The sequence below is a fragment of the Gadus macrocephalus genome, chromosome 16 (genome assembly GCF_031168955.1).
Source record: "Gadus macrocephalus chromosome 16, ASM3116895v1".
Lineage (NCBI taxonomy): Eukaryota > Metazoa > Chordata > Actinopteri > Gadiformes > Gadidae > Gadus > Gadus macrocephalus.
In genome coordinates, this window is record NC_082397.1 from 5,846,597 (window position 1) to 5,866,620 (window position 20,024).

General features: G+C 42.8%; 1 protein-coding gene across 1 annotated transcript; it reads left to right on the forward strand.

Annotated features, from left to right (window-relative positions):
• Positions 1–10,242: 10,242 nt before the first annotated feature.
• On the forward strand, positions 10,243–18,505 carry LOC132474032 (transient receptor potential cation channel subfamily V member 1-like). The gene is made up of 10 exons (XM_060074436.1): positions 10,243–10,380; positions 10,728–10,936; positions 11,230–11,325; positions 11,428–11,498; positions 12,006–12,171; positions 13,096–13,162; positions 13,262–13,563; positions 14,793–14,908; positions 15,239–15,351; positions 15,439–18,505. The coding sequence occupies exons 2-10, from the start codon at positions 10,793–10,795 to the stop codon at positions 15,522–15,524; spliced, it is 1,161 nt and encodes a 386-aa protein (XP_059930419.1). The 5' UTR covers positions 10,243–10,380; positions 10,728–10,792; the 3' UTR covers positions 15,525–18,505.
• The last annotated feature ends 1,519 nt before the right edge of the window (positions 18,506–20,024 follow it).

The following is a 20,024-nucleotide window of genomic DNA, read 5'->3' on the forward strand; positions in this document are numbered from 1 at the left end:
AAACAGAACAGTCCTATACAACATGCATTGCGACGGTGTCTAGAAATTGTGGCACACTTTGGGACTGTGTCCCATGAAACAGTATCAGTAGTTCAAAGTATTGTGACTTCCCCCCCAAAAAACAAGAAAATCCAACAGTAATTCACCTCTTGCCCTCGGGTGTGCACAACTTGTGTGCAAGTATCTAAAGCCTCCTATCCAGTCGACTCTCGACACGCATACACATCACACGCGCCAGCCCTCTGACCCGTTTGGCCCCTGGCAGCACCCGTCCAACACAGAGGCACTTCATAGGACAGCTGTGGAACATGACTGTGTGGGGGCCCGGTGCAGCAGATCACAACCACGCTCAGGGAAAGGTTTGATGTCCCTCTGGTCTCAAGTTCACCCCCCCACCGTTGCAACGGCGATTATGAAGAGAGAACTATGCCGCTTTCATGTTTATTTTTTGGACCAGTTTGATAGGATTTGGAAAGATGAGGCAGAGCACTCGTAGTGGATCATCAAGTAGAGGTTAGGGTTAGGGTTAACAGTGGAACCGAGTCAAACCAGGTAGTATGGAAATGGCCACTGAAACAATCCACACACTCACACGCTTCATCTCCCTCAAAAACCAGTGCCAAAGCCGTCTTCCATCATTGTCCGTTTCTCCTGCCCTAAAGAGAGAATGTGCAGAAAATGATAGAACAATGGAAGGAATACAAAGGACAAAAGTATTGCTTGTTCAGTCCGGCTGGGGCTTTCAGAAGGGAAAGGTCAACGAGGACGAGGCTCCTCATGACTATGCGGTCCGTGAGGTGATGGAAGAGACAGGGTTTGACATAAAGGATCGCATCTGCAAGAACAGGTACATCGTGCAGAAGATCACTGACCAGTTGGCACGGCTGTACATAATCACTGGTGTGTCGAAAGACACCAAGTTCAACCCATCGAGTGGTTCGCCATCGAGAAGTGCCGACTGCCGCGTCCGAAGCTTTGGCGGCAGTCACGGCGAGCTGCTTGGGCGGCCCTCCGGCACCGGGTGTACTCCAGGAGCTGACCTGTCCGGCAGCTCTGGCTGGTGTACTCCTGGAGTTGAACTGTCGTCGAGCAGCTCATTTGCATTAAAGCTACAGAAACCCGAAACAGCGCATTCTGAAGGGACTGAAACAGAGGGGAATAGTGGAAGGCGAGATTTTTCAGCAAACAACTTCAAAAACATATTTTCTGGAACTATGTTTACTTGTTGGGAAAACACCATATGTCTCCTTTAAATGTTTTCTTTTGTGCCGAAAGATTCAGGGGATGAGACTGAAAAGGATGCATTATTTTCAGAATGCTTTTGTCAGATTGTCAAGTGTAGTACCAACTTAGACATTTTTCCTTGTTGCTATTTGCTAATTCTCTGTAGGTCCATCCTTAAGGTTTTCTTGCTACGTGCTATGCTCTGTAAAAGTCCTATACCTCACCACGAGGAAAATGTCTGTTTGATAGAACAACAGGCACTGTTGAACTGTTGAATTTAGTATGAAAACTTAAAAGTTCAATAAAACGTACTCCGAGGAGAAATGTATTTCTCTTATATATTTTTATTGCCAAACATTTTCAAGCAACACAAAGGCAGACTTCAGTTTCTTTTCAAAATATGTATTTATCAAAAGACGATTAAGTACATTTTCAAATTCGCCTTCAAATTTCTAGTGGAATAACATGTGTCCATAATCATAAAGGCCAAATGGACATGTTAACATAAATTATCCAATATATTGAAATGTCATATTTTTTCTACTGTTTATTTTTACTGGGTTGCCCTGTTGCAGTGGCATCATAGTGGTTTTTCTAATGTATTTTGAAATGATAAAATCCTACTTAAATAATACAATAAATATAATTTATATATAATTTTTAAAATGTATATAATAAAATCTCCACTTTACACGGATCTGTGCAATTTCTTTCTAATTCATTTTATCTGAATAGATTATATTTACGCATCCCACTTTGTTTTGACTTAATTGTGGCCACAGGTAAGTGAATCTATCAGAACCATGACTCAATCTATACACAATTGTATCAAAACAAAGAGGGGAGAGCAAACATTGCTGATGCGGCTTTAATAAACGCTCTGAGTCTTAAAGATGTTGTTTAGGAGGACGGGAAGTAACAAAAGAATACACACTAGAGGGCAGCAAACTGATATACAACAGCATAGGTAACAGTGAGATCATCTAGATTCTAGATTAACTGAAGACCGGATCTTGTTTTGAGTAAACTAGTTGATGGACTTGAAAGCATCACTGACATACTGTTAGAGTGAGTGAGAAAGTTGTTCCTGATTTATATTATTAGTAGTACAATTTATAACAATGACTTATCCCACGTACTGCAAGTCCTTTCTCCAATTCAACACTGTGTTAAACAACGTGTTTTTCACATGTGTGACATTGTTCCATATTCCATATCTACAACCTTAAGTTGGTGTGCCTTGAATTTCGGATCGTATCGTGGCATGTCTTCGGACACCTGCTCTAGGAGCTGCATGTTCAGAGCCAAGGGGATTAAAAGGGAGCCAACTCCATTACCCGACACTAAACTGTTGATGGTGCTGCGGTCAGGCAAACACCTCCACAGCTACAACACCATCATGGAGACTGAGAAGGAGTAACCTAACACTTTACCCCTCTGGTCATCAGTGAATTGAGTAATGGACCAACTGACAACTCTGATATGAGGAAACAGACACAGAGAAGTCATTTTCTCTCAATGGTTTTCGGGTCTGATTATTCAGACAAGCAAGAGCAATTCTGAGTGAGACTACGCATGAGCTATACTTGTTTGACCACCCTGTCATCAGACAAGATGTGGTTTGGAAGTTGGGGTGGGGTAGGGAGTGGCCTAACCAATGCAACCCACATCTACCTAAAACAGCAGCACAACTCCTCCCCTGTGCTCATTCTTCACCTGCATGGCTTTGTTCTGTACTCACACACACACAGACACCTTGCCCTGCCTCAGAGGTGTGCAGGGTCAATCGATATTTCAAGGGAAGAAGACACTTTGAGCTTCAGAACCAACATAGACGAAGACGAAGACAGGCCTGAACCTGGGTCAGACCAAATCTTGGAACTGGAAGATGAATGTGACATTGCTTTGGATTGGCTGCTCATGAAAGACATGGACACCAGCGTGGTGGCCGTCACCATAGGGTATGTCTACCTGTTGTTTACCTGAAATAGCTGTTCTCGTTCACCAGGGTTCACCTATTGAGCCATAGGCCAGCCTGAAGAAGCATTGGGTGTTGTAGTAAGGTGAAAGAGACATGGTCTATTTTTATTACAGCTGCTCTGAAGTGCCAGGTGGCTAACCAGAATGACGCGTTTCAGGAAAAACATGACCCGAGGAAGCAATCAAGTGTTATGACGCTAAAAATACAGAATATTTAATAACCAGACTACTGATCACACGAAGGAATGTACAACAATGAGATCATGTTTAGACCAACTGCCCTTGAACATATTTCTAGCACCAATAAAGTCTTGGTTAAAAAATCAAAGATCATTTCCTATTTGTGTTATCTCTTACACGTAGGACTAGGTCTATTAGCCAGGATGTTTGAATCCCATCCAAAAGGTTCTGCGTTTGAATGCCTTCAGTCTACTTCTTGAATAAGATGTGTAACCTGTTCACAAAACGACGCGTGCAAATAAAAGGTCTAAAAGTTTCTTTGGATGAAAGCGTCTGCTCAATGACTAAACAGTGTGTTGTTGTTGTTGTTGTTGTTGTTGTCCCACATGGCAGAGAGGAGTTCAGCGCGGTGGACCATGCGTTCAGTGGAAGGTTTACCCGGAGTAAGGTGTTTGAGGCTGCTTCCAGAGGAGACCCTGGCCCCCTAAGGGGCCTGCAGGATTTCCTGCAGCTCCACCATCTGAAGCTCACCAGCCCAGAGTACATAGGCAAGTATGGAGGAGGTGTATCCGTCTGCCGTATTCCCAGGTGGGGAGCAAGGGTGGGTAGTTATGTCCCTAGCAACCTGGGCGGTGTTTTCTTACTGTGTAGCATTCATTTAGCAGACACTTCCATTCAAAGCAACTAACAGGGATGGCTGGTGTCATTAAGAAGCAGGTAGGGGCATCTTACTCTAGTACAGGTCTAATTCTGACATCTGGGACAGAACCTTTTCACTATCCTGTCCCTTGGAATCCTCAAAGAGGATGTCATATGAAGGATCAGCATGTATAATGTTTGTATCATGATGATGTTTTTAACCTCAAGATGAAGGCAATGGTAAGACAGCCCTTCTGAAAGCCCTTCTGAACTTGAATGATGGAAAAAACGACACCATTCAAGTCCTGCTCGACATATCGGAGAAAACAGGAGATCTGAAAGAATTTGTCAACGCGGCTTACAACGATGAGCACTTCAAAGGTAGGTCACTCTCAGGTCATCTACTAAAGACCCCAACCAGGGCCCTAAACCTTTAAGTGGGTTTGACCCTTGGAAGAAAGAGCAAAGAAACAATACTAAGTGCAGTCAGAAATGCAGGTGAAAAATGTATATGTATACAATGACTCTCCAAGAGAACAACATGAATCTTATAGAATGATCTGAGCAATGCTTTTCCCAGAAAAGGCTCCTATGTTCCCTGCAACAGTGGGGATCATAGGACCCCTTTTCAGAAAAACGGGGAACATAGGACCCGGGGAACATAGGGATGACCCCATTCAGGGGCCTTTCCAAGGCTAATGCTAGCACTGTCCTGGCTGATCAGCAGTGGGCCCAGTAAGTCAACTCCGAGAAACAGACATCAGAATAGGGTCAGCGATACAGGTTGAAAATACGTCCAATTGGTATTTCCAATCCATACATGCATATCACACAACCTGTGTCTCCTCCCGCACCTTCTCTCCCAGGCCAGACGGCCCTGCATGTGGCCATCGAGCGGCGGAGCTTCGATCAGGTGAAGCTCCTGGTGGAGAAAGGAGCAGATGTGCAGGCCAAAGCAAATGGAGCCTTCTTCCAGCTCAATTCAAAACTGGGCTTTTATTTTGGTGAGGGGCGGGCGGGCCACCCAATGTTTATATTTATAAAGCTACTCTCAGCAAATGTTTGGTCTATATACTTGATAAACAACAAAAAATAAATAAGTAACTATCCAAATTTGAATTTATACATTTTCTGTCAATAGACTGACAGCACTGATATAAAAATTTACTTTTTTTTAATTTTTTTTATAAGAATAGCTTTCTGACACTTACTCTGAAGCCAAACCCACAGCGGACGAATTGACTTTAATCTCTCCTATCTGTGTTACCACTCACCTTGACTCCCAAATTATTTTAGCTGCTCTGAACTCTGTCCAGCAGTATCTCTAGAAAGGTAGTATCTCTAGAAAGGAATTTTCTGTTGCTACTCCAATTTTGACCCTAAGATACGGCCCCGTCGCATTAGTCAATTCAAATTAGTGATACGGTTCTACGTAACTGGACGTAGAACCGCCACTGCCTACAGTATACTTCGATGGTCCTTGGCCTTACTTCGCTTTAAAAGCATATCTTCTAAATGACTGACTCTGAAATGTGTTTCAAACAGGTGAGCTCCCCCTCTCATTGGCAGCCTGCACCAACCAATTAGAGGTGGTCTCCTTCCTCATGGAGAACCAGTACAGGTGTGCGGACAGCCGGGACCACGACTCCCTGGGCAACACGGCGCTTCATGCCCTGGTGATCATCGCCGACAACGCCGTAGAGAACACAGAGTTCATCGTGCGGATGTACGACGAGGTGCTCATCCGGGACACCAGGCAGGCCCTGAAAGGAGAAGTCTCCCTGGAGGCCATTGAGAACAATCATGGCCTGACACCGCTGAAGCTGGCCGCCAAGCTGGGGAAGATAGGGGTACGGTTGGTTCTTCACAGACGGTTAGGGGCACATGAAATAGGCTTGGTGTAAGGTAAGGGTGAGAGATAGGATTTGGGTTGGAGATCATGTTAAAGTTAGGCTTATGGTTAGGATTAGAGATATTACCAGGGTTAGTTTTGGTTAGGTTCAGTGGTGTAGATTTGCGTGGGGACCTAAAGACGTGTCCTCACCAACGTCAAATGACGACTGAAATGTCCCCACCAATATTCAGGTTGAAACGAAAAAAAAAGCGCCTCATGCGGTACTCAAAGGGTTAATTTCCCAACCTCTGTACCGCCTCCCAAAATAGGTCAAAAGCCTTTTTACAATGCCAAGCCGGTTCGTTCGTGGCATGGCAAGGAAAGTTCCTCTGCGTCTTTCTTGTACATCACACAATTTCTCCCCATCTTCGTTTAATGCGCCTGTATCAGTGGCGGTTCTAGACCCATTTTACTAGGGGGGCCAAGGAGGGGCAAGTCTTTGACAAGAGGGGCACAAAAAAAGGCAAAAAACGATATTTAAAGATTATAAACTTTATTTTTACTTTAAAACCATCAAACATTTAATTTGTACAAAAGTTTTTAACTTCACCAGTCTGTATTTCTGTTAAACTATCTTAAATTGATGGAGCTTATGCCCTAAATCATTAAAATCATATAAACATTTGGGCCATAAAAAATGAAAAACAAAAAATACAGTAGCCTACAGGGTACAACATACAGTGTGTCAAAAATCTCAAGGGTACAACGAAGTGCAAAACAATGTGCCATTTCCTATTTATTTCATCAGTTTCAGTGTGGAGAAAGGCGATGAGCCTTCTTTCCCATTAACTGTTGGTTCACGTTGGTCCCAAATAGAAGTCGAGTGTCTGTTAGCCATTTGGGCAGACGATGCTATTCAGGCACAGTTGGAGAAGACCCACAAGAATTCCGATGTATTTGGGAGTATCTGCGGATCAATGACGTGATGACGTATGTACAAGAGCCTACCGTGGCCAGGTCACAGTTGCGACGGCCAAGGGCCACGGCCAGATGGCCTAGTGTGAGTGCAGGCCAGAGAACAATGGGGCCAGTTGAGCACGGTTAAGTGTGAAAATGGCCAACGGCCACGGCCAGATGGCACAGAGCAGCAGCGCGATGTTTGGGTGCGCCACTCTAAGTTACCTGTGTAGAACGTCAAATTAGTCTGCAAAATCAGTAAAATCATAATTATTTTATTTGGTCAGCACAGGGGGGAGCCAGGGCAGGGGTGGACTGGGAGAAAAATTCAGCCCTGGCACTTTCTCTCCAGACCAGCCCACTACATTATTAGCACTAGGGGTGGGACGAGACGAACGGGAAGAACCCTGTATATCCGAATAATAGTACCGTTTTTTGTTTTTCAAGTTTGTGTTTCTTGTGCTGCTGACGAAAGAAAGGTGTGAAACCCGAACAGGAAGTTAACAGACATCCTGTGGTTGCTGCATCTCCAACCGCCATATCTACTACAAAACCCTTGTTAAATATCACACATGATCCAACGCTAAATCCTCTCTTGCAGTTATTAGTCTGTGACTGTGAAAATCGTTTGGTGTAAGCCCAGCATTAGTTAAAACCAGACTCTGACAATAATAACAAAATCTCCTGACAAATAATCTAAATAGAAACATATTACATACAGTAACAGCATTAGAGCTGAAACCAATTTGTTTTAACGGTGACTCAGTCATTATGAAACCATAGAGAATTAAAAAAAATGATATGCAAATGTTTGAAATTAAAATCAATGTGAAAATCTTCAACCAGGAAATAATCATAATCAAACCTTTTGTTTCAATCTGAGCCAAAACAAGTTGCATAATAAACTCACAAAGTCAAGAGAAGCTCTCTCTCTCTCTCTCTCTCTCTCTCTCTCTCTCTCTCTCTCTCTCTCTCTCTCTCTCTCTCTCTCTCTCTCTCTCTCTCTCTCTCTCTCTCTCTCTCTCTCTCTCTCTCTCTCTCTCTCTCTCTCTCTCTCTCTCTCTCTCTCTCATCATAGAATAACTTCTAGCAGGTGAGGAAAACCTGTTTGACAGGAGATGATGGTAGCAGAGAATATAAAGAGACATTTATGAATAACCAATTGTCATTTTATCACACATATAGTATGTTTCTTCACATAAACCTTTAAACATACACATATTGCATTCCTCTCGAAATAGTCATCACCTCAGTAAACAATAAATTAATTGAAAGATTACAATAAATTCAATGGCAAATATTGCAAATGAAACTAATTATTTCCAATAGGTATACTTGTATTTTGTGCTAAAATTCAAAGTGTCACATCTGTATTTACAATACAGCTTGATTCTGCATCTCTATTTACAGCTCATCAGTCCATGTCAATGTTTACTGTTGCTATGGCAACAAGAGACTGCTAACGTTAGCAGCTGTTAGCTAGCTTAGCCAAATCATCTAATAATAATAATAATACATTTAATTTAGAGGCGCCTTTCAAGACACCCAAGGTCACCTTACAGAGCATATAGTCATCATTCAAAACTATGTAAAACAGACTAGGAATAAAAGGAAAACAGAGGTTAAACATGAATAATAATAATAATTAATAACACTCAAAGACGCCTAAAGTGAAGGGGGGACCTCACTAACCACCACCAATATGTAGCACCCACTTGGGTGATGCACGGCAGCCAATCGGTGCCAGAACGCTCACTACACACCAGCTTGAGGTGGAGAGTTGGGGATGAGGTGGAGAGTGAGTGAAAAGAACATATTTAAACACTATCGACCATATTTAAACACTGTCGATCACATTTAAACAATATCGACCACATGTAAACACTATCGACCACATTTAAACACTATCGACCATATTTAAACACTATGGACCACATGTAAACCCTATCGACCACATGTAAACACTATCGCCCACATTTAAACACTATCACCCACATTTAAACACTATGGACCACACGTAAACCCTATCGACCACATTTAAACACTATCGCCCACATTTAAACACTATCGCCCACATTTAAACACTATGGACCACATTTAAACACTATGGACCACATGTAAACCCTATCGACCACATGTAAACCCTATCGACCATATATAAACACTATCGACCACATTTAAACATGTAAACCCTATCGACCACAATTAAACACTATCGACCACAATTAAACACTATCGACCACATTTAAACATGTAAACCCTATCGACCACATTTAAACACTATCGACCACATTTAAACACTCTCGCCCACACCTACACACTATCGACCACATTTAAACACTATCGACCACATGTAAACACTAGCGACCACACTCAAACACTATCGACCACATTTAAACATGTAAACCCTATCAACCACATTTAAACATGTAAACCCCTCTCGACCACATTTAAACCCTATCGACCACATTTAAACCCTATCGACCATATTCAAACACATATTCTGAACAATAATAACCAATAATATCACAATTCGGCCTATTTAAACAAAATCAACCACAACTACCAACAGTCATAGCCCTTCAACTCTGGGCTAATATGTTGTCACAAGTATGCAGTTAATTAGGTCACATCACATTCAATGTAAAAACGTTTTTCAGCACCACCCGGGCGTTTTCAGCTCCGTACCGGCTCCTGCGACTCCGGCCCATGCCATGAGGTCCCGCCCACCCTGGTTTGTGTTGTGATTGACAGCACTGTCAGGGCTCTCTGAGCCAGTCAGCCCATGATTGATTGACAATGACAAACATAGACCAATAATATGCGTCGATGCTGGCAACACACTGCTAGCTCTCTGTAGCCCATTGGCCGGCCCAATTGGAGGGAATTTAGAGAGAGAGGAAAAAAGAAAACATAGCGGACCGGACCGGCCCACATTGGGTCAACGGCCCACCGGGACGATGCCCGGTATGCCAGATGGCCAGTCCACCCCTGGGCCAGGGACATGTCTACAGGGGCACTGGCCCCCGTAGGCCCCCACCATTGGTTAGGTTTTAGGGTTTGGGTTCTGATTCTAAGGTTTGGTTTTAAGATTAGGGTTTCCTATTTGTGTTAGGTTTCAAGGTCTGCTTTTTGGTTGCATGGTTTGGTATAGTGAGGGAGTGAGGGTTTATATTAAATTCCTGTCTTGAAAATCTCATAGCTCCACCTGAACGACCACACTGCCATGTTGTTCAGTTCTCCAGACATACCTCATCTTTCTTCATGAGACATTGAACCTCCACTGGCTAGATCGAAGAGTTGTAGGACTGGTCTTGTATTGGGCCAGGTATGATTCAATCTTGTCAAATCTAACGTCACTCATGCCTCCTTTGTTCTTTGCTATGCAGCTGTTCAGGTATTTGGTGCAGCGGGAGTTCACAGACGAAGAGACCATTGGGCTGTCCCGGAAGTTCACTGATTGGATCTACGGGCCCATCCACTCCTCGCTGTACGACATGACCTCCATCGACACCAGCGAGGAGAACTCAGTCCTGGAGATCATTGTCTTTGGGAATGCCATCAAGGTACGGAGGGAAAGTGTTGAGGTGTTCCACTAACTGTTCAAAATACTTGGCAGGAAATTTGCGATCCATTGAATAGGTTCTGGGAGAGGAGCACAAGCTCCGCTGGTGCATTGGTTATCCAGAGAATTTATCTTTGTACTTAGTTAGTGTTCTGTAATATTTTTTGTGGTTTTTATTTTGTGATCTTACATAATTGACGCAAGGGATTCAATGTGCTTGACTTTTGCATGCCTTTTATTACTTATCCTACCTTCAAAATGCTTTTTTTTTTTTTTTGGTCTCCTTAGTTAAATACATTAATAGCATGAATACATTTATGATGAAGTGAAAGTGGTTTGTACCTATAGGGTTGATATGTTTCCAGTGTTGCTGCCGCTGACTATCGGAACTTTGACCTCAGAACCGTCAGGAGATGCTGCAGGTGGAGCCTCTAAAAAGCCTGCTGGAGGAGAAGTGGCAGAGGTTTGCCTCAAGGATCTTCCTGGTCAACTTCCTGGTATATCTGGTGTACCTGGGCGTCTTCACCACTGTCGCCTTCTACAGGAAGGAAGGGCAGGTGAGACGGACACCATTACCCATGTTAATCTTAATGTAACGTTTCCATTTAGATGTTCTTCTTTCATGAAAAGTACCTTTACAAGTGAGCTTGAGAATAATCAGAGCAATCCAATCAAAATATGGAAGTAGCTGCAGAAAAACCTTAGAGCTGCATGATCTAGTTCCTTAAAAAGTATCTATAGGAATCAGTGAACAAGAATCGTTGAATAAGAGGTGGAACCCTTGATCCACAAGGTACTTTCTAAAGTCCTGAGGAATTGTAGTGAAGCTCCCTCACCTTGTCGCTTGCAGCCTCCGTTCCCCGTGGAGAACACCCCTCTGGACTGCTTTCGCTGTATCGGGGAGCTGGTCAGTGTCCTGGGGGCGGTCTACTTCTTCATCAAAGCGGTGAGAAGTGTATTCACACAGCCTGGTTCAGTATTCTGCAGGACTGAATTCTAGAAAAAAATGAATATCGCCACCAATCAAACTTATTCACCCGACCCACAGATAGTGGACTTCAAGAGGAAACCACCACGCATCAAATCCATATACAATGATGGATTAAATGAAATAACCTTGTGAGTATCCGAGAATGAAATGCTCACTATGCAGCAGGTGAAGGCAACATGACGTTACATTTTGGTAAATGATTATCCATTAGCAGTCACATAGTTGATAAGGTAGTTTGAGATTGATGCAGACCTCTGTGTGATTCCTGCAGAGACATGTGTGGAAGAGCGAGAAGGAGGCAAGGTGGGGTTAGGCTTTCAGATGGTTATGGTGCTATGGTTGGATGCTGCTACGGTTCGGGTTCAAATTTAGAGTTAGTGGTTAACTGTTAAAAGAGTTAGGTCGAAAGATTGAATGTTGGTTTAGTGGTAAGACTTAGGGTTTGGTTAGGTTTAGGTTAGTTGTACATTGCGTCCTATGTGGTCCTCTGAGCTATTTTTCCAGTTTAGGCAGACATTGAGGCTGAAAAGCATGGATAACTAAACATTAAGAGTTGGGCTCTAAAGGTTGGGTTAGGTTCTGGGAGATAATCCAGTCATAGTCAGATTCCTGTTCTGCTGGATTGTCTCGGATAGCTTCCTGCAGGCCTCACTTCTCCTGGTGTGCACCGTCTTGTACGTGTTCGGGTGGAGGGCGTATGTGGGCCCCTTGGTACTGTCTCTAGCCCTGGCCTGGGTCAACATCCTCTACTACTCTCGGGGCTCCAAGGTCCTGGGCATGTACAACGTCATGATACAACGGGTGAGTTGAATTGATTCTGATGGGTGAGGTTTTGTTAACGTGCTGCCACTCTGGACCTCGATGGGAAACAAGTACACCGCAAAAACGGCCACTCCTAAAATAAGCAATTAATGCAAGATATTTTTGCTTTGTAATAAGCAAAAGTATCTGCCAATGGAACAAGTGAAAATTGTCTTGGTAAGATTTCTTGAAATAAGACATTATATTGAAGCCTAACAAGATAAGAGTGATCTTGAAATTAGCTGGGAAAACTAATTTTTAGCTATATTTTACTAGTATTGTGATGTAAAAGACGATTCATCTTTTACAAATGACACAGCAGCTTAAAAACCTAATGACATGCAAAAAAAGCTTGTTTAACCCTCAAAACCAGAAGATGTTTTCAAGACAGTTTCACTTAACAAAATATTCAAGATGCACTGTCTAAAAACAAGCTCCTTTATATCGCTTAAATCTTGCTCTTTAGGTGATTTTGTCTTATATTAAGTGTGAGATATTTTGACTAGAAATTAGAAAAATATACTTGGCAAGATTTAGAGTTTTTGCAGTGTACTTCAGAAGTATTAATTTTATGATTGCAACTCATCCCTAATACAAATACAAATGAGATAAACTTCCGATTCTGATTAGAAAAGTGTAAAACTGTTTCCACAAAAGCCTGCACCAAGTTCCTATCCAGCCTCACACCCTTCTCGCTTCAGATCTCTATTTTATGCACACTGGGAGGTCATGCCAGTGCCACGGTTTCAGAAATACTGACTCCCGAAACATGCTGCTAGATTCAGAACATGAATGTTTAGAGGGAGTATCCTCTCTATGTTGTCAGAGTTAAGAGATGTTCTTTCAGTAGGCTGTAACTATGATTAAGAGTTAGACAAATAACCTTAACCTGGCTTTAATTAACATATTATTGATTCTTTGCAGATCATATTGAGCGACATATCTTGCTTTCTATTTGTCTATGTGGTCTTTCTCTTTGGATTTTCTGCCGGTAAGAACATTTGACTTAAATCTCACATATTAAGCAGATTTAATTACATTTAATGTGAAAAAGCATCTTTCCAAAGAAAATGTCTTGATGTCTTGATAGCGGTGGTGACACTCATAGAGGAGGACCCCCTCGATCAAGCGCTAAACCGTTCCCAGACGTTAGAGAGCCTAAAACCGACGTTCAACAACATCCACTTCACGGCACTGGAGCTGTTCAGGTTCACCATCGGCATAGGAAACCTGGAGTTCAAGGACCAGATGGAGTACATCGAGGTGTTCTACATCCTGCTCATCAGCTACATCATACTCACCTACATCCTGCTGCTCAACATGCTCATCGCCCTGATGAGTGCCACCGTGGAGAGGGTGTCCCGGGAGAGCAAGAGCATCTGGAAACTGCAGGTAGAACCGGTGCTCCAAGCAGGTCTCGGTGGGAGGAAAAGGTCATGTTTGTTTTCTATGTGAACCTTGGAATCACCACGTGAGGTGGTCCAAAGTCTTTGTTGATGAAATCCCCCGAACTGCTCTTCATTCTGAATGGCAGGACAAAACCTAAAAGGAAGAGCCATTGCAATATATACATACAGTATATATATAATCATCTAGATCAGGGATGGGGAACTGGCGGCCCGCATCCTCACTCAGTCAGGCCCGCTCATAATTAAAAAAAATAATAATTAAAAAAAATAAATAAAAATAAATAAATAAATAAATACAAATAAAATAATAATTGATCGAGTTACAGAAAACTCGGTCAAAAAAGATCAGAAGAATTCATAGAATTCAAAGGCAAACCCATGCGTCTAGTTTGCTTAGAAACGATATCAGTCATTAAAGATATCCACTTAAGTCGCCACTACAACTACTACAACTGCAATAAATATCATGCTTCTTGGGTTTGAGTTCATTGAGTTGTTGCACTTAATGTTGGGCCACTGTTTTTCAGTTTTGTGGCATCATTGAATGATGATGTATGTGCCCTTTGCACTGATAAAAATACCAACCATTCATGTGTCTTATTGGGCATGGAAAACGAAATGAATGTATGTTGGTTAAATTAACATACCGTACATAGGTTACGATCCTGGAAGATTTTTTAGGTAGTGGCCATCCCCAAAATACACCAGAATACAGGAATCGTATCTACCAAATTCAAAATTGTGTAGCTTCTCTCAGCTCATGTTTAGTTGAAGTGTGCAGTCATGTGGCCCTCTAATGGTTATGATGAAAAATGTGGCCCTCTTTATCATGAAAGTTGCCCATCCCTGATCTAGATGGTGTTGATGGTTGATGGTTGTACCTCAATGTGTTTGAACAACAAGATGTTAATGTCACAACCTTAGTGAACTAAGTGTAACATCTTAGAAGTCGCTTTTGTCTAAAGTGTCTTACAGTGAATACCAGATACATGCCATTAAGGAGCAGCTAGGGGAAAGGTTAAGGCAGGAAAGGCAACCTACTTAACAGGGATACCTACAGGTTGACTGCAGAACCAGAAGCATTTGGCTGGGGGTCAAACCACCTAACCACCATTAGACCATCATGGCCCAGGGTAGGAGATCCTAACACCACTCGCCAGTGCTCCGAGTGAGAGTGTTGAAGGTGTTCCACGGCTGTATGTGGTTCCACAGAGGTCTCTGACCATCCTGGACCTGGAGAGATCACTGCCCCTCTTCCTGAGGAACAGGCTGCGATCCGGCATGATGAAGACCCTGTGTTTGCCCACCGGAAATCGGACATGCTTCAGGTGAGTCACCAAAGCAAGTTCATCAGACGAGAGGTCTGAACATCAAAACACACAGTTGGGGACATATATTTATATTTGTTTGGGACTTTTTGTGCAGTCAAGTACAGGTGAGTGAGAGACATAGTTAAGGCGGTTAAAGTCAGGGAATGAACCCGGACTTGGTGAACTGGGTTCGTTAAGGGTTCTGTTCTGTGTCCACCAGGTCGCAACCCAATTTTGGTCCCAACCTATAGCTGGTCTACACGGTTTCTAAGTAAATGGAATGAGCCACTGGGCCACCCCCACCTAGTTTCTTTAGGTAAATCCTTATTTTATATTCCCATTTTTAAGGGTGGAGGAGGTAAACTGGAAAAAATGGCGGTCGAATATGGGCATCTTGAAGGAGGAAGATCCAGAGCTGGAGATGAAATCGGATATCTTGTTGAACAGACCCCTACAAAGACGTATGGATACACTAACACATCTGTGCTTTGAGCAATTTAAAATTAATCAACTAAAAAAATAACTTGGTGCCTGTGTTCTTCTTCCAGGGCGTATATGGAACATGAGTCCACTCTTCTCCATGGTTCGTGGCAGAAAATCTGGAAAATCCGATCCCCAAGACACCGTCATCTGACCTCCTCTACCGTCAACTGTGCAGAAGCTCCAAAATCTTCTGCACAGTTTCTCTCAAACTGGGCCCTGACAGTGAACCTGAGTAAAACCAAAACAAGGATACTTGACAAAAGACCCAGCCTCCTCCAAATATACATTCCACAAGGGACTGTTAATCTAAGGCAAACAAAAACCTATACCTACCTCGGTTTAATCATGAACACCACAGGACCTTTTAATAAAGCTGTGAGACAAGGCAAGGAGGGCCTTTAATGCCATAAAAAGAAACATCAAACTAGTCACCCCAATTAGGATCTGGCTCAAAATCATTGACGCAGTTATAGAACCCAATGCACGCTATGGCTGACACTCTACATGCAGAATCCTGCAAGTCTATCCTACGAGTCCTCCCAAGTGGAGGTGAACTGGGAAAAATTGTGGACGAATTTCGTCCATCTTGAAAGAGGAAGAGCCAGAGCTGGAGGGGGAACCGGATCCCTTGTTGATCACTGCCCAACTAAAACGTATGGATTTACTAACACATCTGTGCTTTGAGCAATTGACACAAAAATAACTTGCCCATAATAGCCCTGAAAATTAGGCCCAAAAAAAACTGGGGACAATGACTCTTTAAGTCTTTTATTTTGACTCTTGTCACATCTTCACAATTTATTTTCACAGGCATTACTGAAGACCAGATGACTCATTTCCACCCCGCCTCCATAAAACAAGCTATATATTTCAAAATAAAAGCGCACACAGCAGACGGCAAACAGTCCTAGACAACACGCATTGCAACAGTGTCTAGAAATTGTGGCACACTTTGGGGCCGTGTCCCATGACACAGTATCAGTAGTTCAAAGTATCGTGACTTCCCCCCACAAAAAACAAGAAAATCCAACAGTAATTCACCTTTAGTGCACCTCTTGCTCTCGGGTGTGCACCACTTGTGTGCAAGTATCTAAAGCCTCCAGTCGACCCTCAACACGCACATCCACACACATCACACGCGCCAGCCCTCTGACCCGTTTGGCCCCTGGCAGCACCCGTCCAACACGGAGGCACTTCATAGGACAGCTGTGGAACATGACTGTGTGGGGGCCCGGCACGGCAGAGCACAACCACGCTCAGGGAAAGGTTTGATGTCCCTCTGGTCTCAAGTTCACCCCCCACCCTTGCAAGGGCAGGTGTCTACGATGACAAATACACACAGCAACGTACCAACAGAGAATTATCCAACTGACCAGCTACATTTATTTGTATTATTCAGGCCACGGTGGATCGCGATTATGAAGAGGGAACTATGCCGGGAGAACTATGCCATCCAACTATGTACTCCAAGTGGATCATCAAGTAGAGGTTGGATTAGGGAACAGAGTCAAACCAAGAAGTATGCAAACGACCAGTGAAACAGGGAATCCACACACTCACACGCTTCATCGCCCACAGAAACCCTTTGCCAGAGCCGTCTTCCATCATTGTCCGTTTCTCCTGCCCTAAAGAGAGGACGTGCAGAAAGTTATAGAACAATGGAAGGAATGCAAGATGGGTGTCCCTACGTACGGTGCCATTATTTTGGACGAAACCTAGGACAACGTATTGCTTGTTCAGGGCTATTTGGCCAAGTCCGGCTGGGGCTTCCCAAAGGGAAAGGTCAACGAGGACGAGGCTCCTCACGACTGTGCGGTCCGTGAGGTGATGGAAGAGACAGGGTTTGACATAAAGGATCACATCTGCAAGAACAGGCACATCGAGCTGAAGGGGCGGTGGTGGCGCAGGTTGTTGAGGAGTCGTCTAGTAACCAGAGGGTTGCTGGTTCGAGCCCTGCTCTCTCTGACCTCACCGAACTCCAAACACTGAACTCCAAACTGCTCCCGATGTGCAGGTTGGCACCTTGCATGGTGGCCTCCGCCATCGGTGTGTGAGTGAGTGACTGAATTGTTGAATGTGAAGTATCTCATTGTAAAAAGCAATGTAGCTTGAATGTAATTCTTCCTTGTAAGTCGCTTTCTATAAAAGCGTCTGCTAAATGACTAAATGTAAATGTAAGACCATTGACCAGTTGGCACAGCTGTACATCATCACCGGTGTGTCGAAAGACACCAAGTTCAACCCTAAAACCAGGAAGGAGATACGCAACATTGAGTGGTTCGCCATCGAGAAGCTCCCATGTCTTCATTTCCCGTCCGGAGGAAGCTAGGCTATCGCAGGCACAAACACCTCCCTGAGACCCAGGCTGAGGCTTTCTTTCCCTTCGATGGAAGGTTTAAACACCCAACCATAGCAATCTGTCCATTCTGTTGCTCGAGTTTGAGGTTTTTTTTATGTTTTCGTTTCTGCCAAAAGATCCAATGGATGAGACTGAAATGGGTGTAATATTTTCAGACTGCTTTTGTCAGATTGTATATCAAGTGTTGACTTAAACGAACCAACTTGGATATGTTCCTTGTTGCTACTTGCTAATTCTCTGTAGGTCCATCCTTAAGCTTTTCTTGCTATGTGCAATGCTCTGTAAAAGTCCTATACATCACCACGAGGAGAATGTCTGTTTGATAGAAACCACAGGCACTGTTGAAGAGTGTTGAATTTTGTATGAAAACTCAAAAGTTCAAGTAAACGTACTCTGAGGTGAAATGTATTTATTTTTCCAGATCTATATATTTTTTTACTATTGCCAAAAAATTTCAAGTAACCCAAAAGCAGACTACATTTTCTTCCTTCGTCCCTTTTCAAAATATTGATGTATCAAAATACCATTAAGTACATTTTCAAATTCGCTTTCAAATTTCTAGTGGACTGACATGTGTTCATAATCACAAACGAAACATTGAAACTTTTATATAAATTATCCAATATATTGAAATGTCATATTGTTTCCGATGTTCATTTTTAATAGGTTGCCCTGTTCGAGTGGCATCATTGTGTTTTTTATCTTAGGTATTTTGAAATGATAAAATCGTACTTAAAAAATATTAAAACACATTAAATCTCCACTGTACATAATTCTGCACAATTTTTTTCTAAATAAATGTATTACATGTTATCTGAATAGATTATATTTGCGCATCCGACTTTGTTTTGACTTAATTGTGGCCACAGGGAAGAGAATCTATCAGAACCATCAACCATGACTCAATCAATACACAATTGAAACAAAACAAAGAGAGTTGAGCAAACATTGCTGATACGGCCTTAATAAGCAAGTCTTAAAGATGTTGTTTAGAAGGATAACAAAACAATACACACTAGAGGGCAGCAAACTATACAACATCATAGGTTACAGTAAGATCATCTAGAGGAACAAAGCCGTTTTCTCGCAGCCAGTCAGGCCACATTCAATGGATTGAAAAAACGTTCTTATGGACCCTATTCATTTCTTATTGATAATCCCATGTTATTTCAATGGGATGTTGTGCGATGAGTCATGATTATCTGGGGGGTTTGGGACATGAGGATGCTTTTAGTGCAAATGACAGAAAGACATGTAATTGTCATTTTAGGCAATCAATTATTTAGGTAAACCGTAGCATTTTAATTGCAACATTTATTTAAAATATGAAAATATAAGACTTTAAATTAAGATAATAAATCATAATTATATAAAAATAATAATCCATATATCGTTCTTCTTTAGACCGTTTCTGTTCAGGATTTTTTATTTTATATTCAGACTCGGGGGTCAAGCGGGATGGCCATCCTCTGACTGCCCCCCCCCCCCCCCCCCTGCCCCCCACATGGCTACGCCCTTGATAAGGGTATGTTTATGCAAAAGATATGACCAACAGACGAATTGACCGATTTTCCCTTTTCAGTTTCAATATTTATTCAGCTGTTAATAGCGGGAAAATAGATAAACATAAAATAATCGTCGGGGTAAAACGGTTAAAATAAAAAAGTGAAAGTATAAATAATCCTGGATATCCAGGGCTGCATTATTGATTTGTTTCATACAGCTGCGGACCGGTCGAACTCCTTCTCCCTCATCCTGGTGCTGAATGTGTTCAATGCATCTGCATTTGTGTGTTTTCAAGCATACGTTTTATGAGGTTGTCTGTCTTAATATCCAATAGACGTTTCCGTTTTCTCTTTGCTCCATGATGAGCCACGACTCATTTTCACACGACGGTCCGACAATGTGCTGATAGATAGTCTTTGAGTTACCGCTAATCAAACAATAATTCCCATAATGCGCAATTACGGGTGGGTGCCCGACCCGTTACATCCAAAGAGGCGTATGCTTTTTAAAACTGGATCGGACCGAGATGCGCGTTCGCTTTCACATCTCAAGCGAACCGCACCAGGGTTCGTTTCGACGCAAACCGAGACCACCTCTTCAGGGAGGTCTCGGCCGGCTGATTTAGTGCGCATCAAAGTTAGGTGGTTGCATTCACACCAACGCAAACGTAGCCTACTGAACCAAGGGACCAATGACGTCGCGCAATGACCGACGGCGAGTAATGCTGACCTCATAGCGTCTCTAGCGTGGAACTACAGTTTACCGAAGTTGGACTACAACAAGCGC

Coding starts and splice junctions, on each gene's coding strand:
- LOC132474032 (XM_060074436.1), top strand. CDS start 10,793: ATGCTGCAGGTGGAGCCTCTAAAAAGCCTGCTGGAGGAGAAGTGGCAG. Junction 11,326..11,427: donor TCTACTTCTTCATCAAAGCG/GTGAGAAGTGTA, acceptor CCCGACCCACAG/ATAGTGGACTTCAAGAGGAA. Junction 14,909..15,238: donor GGAAATCGGACATGCTTCAG/GTGAGTCACCAA, acceptor CCCATTTTTAAG/GGTGGAGGAGGTAAACTGGA.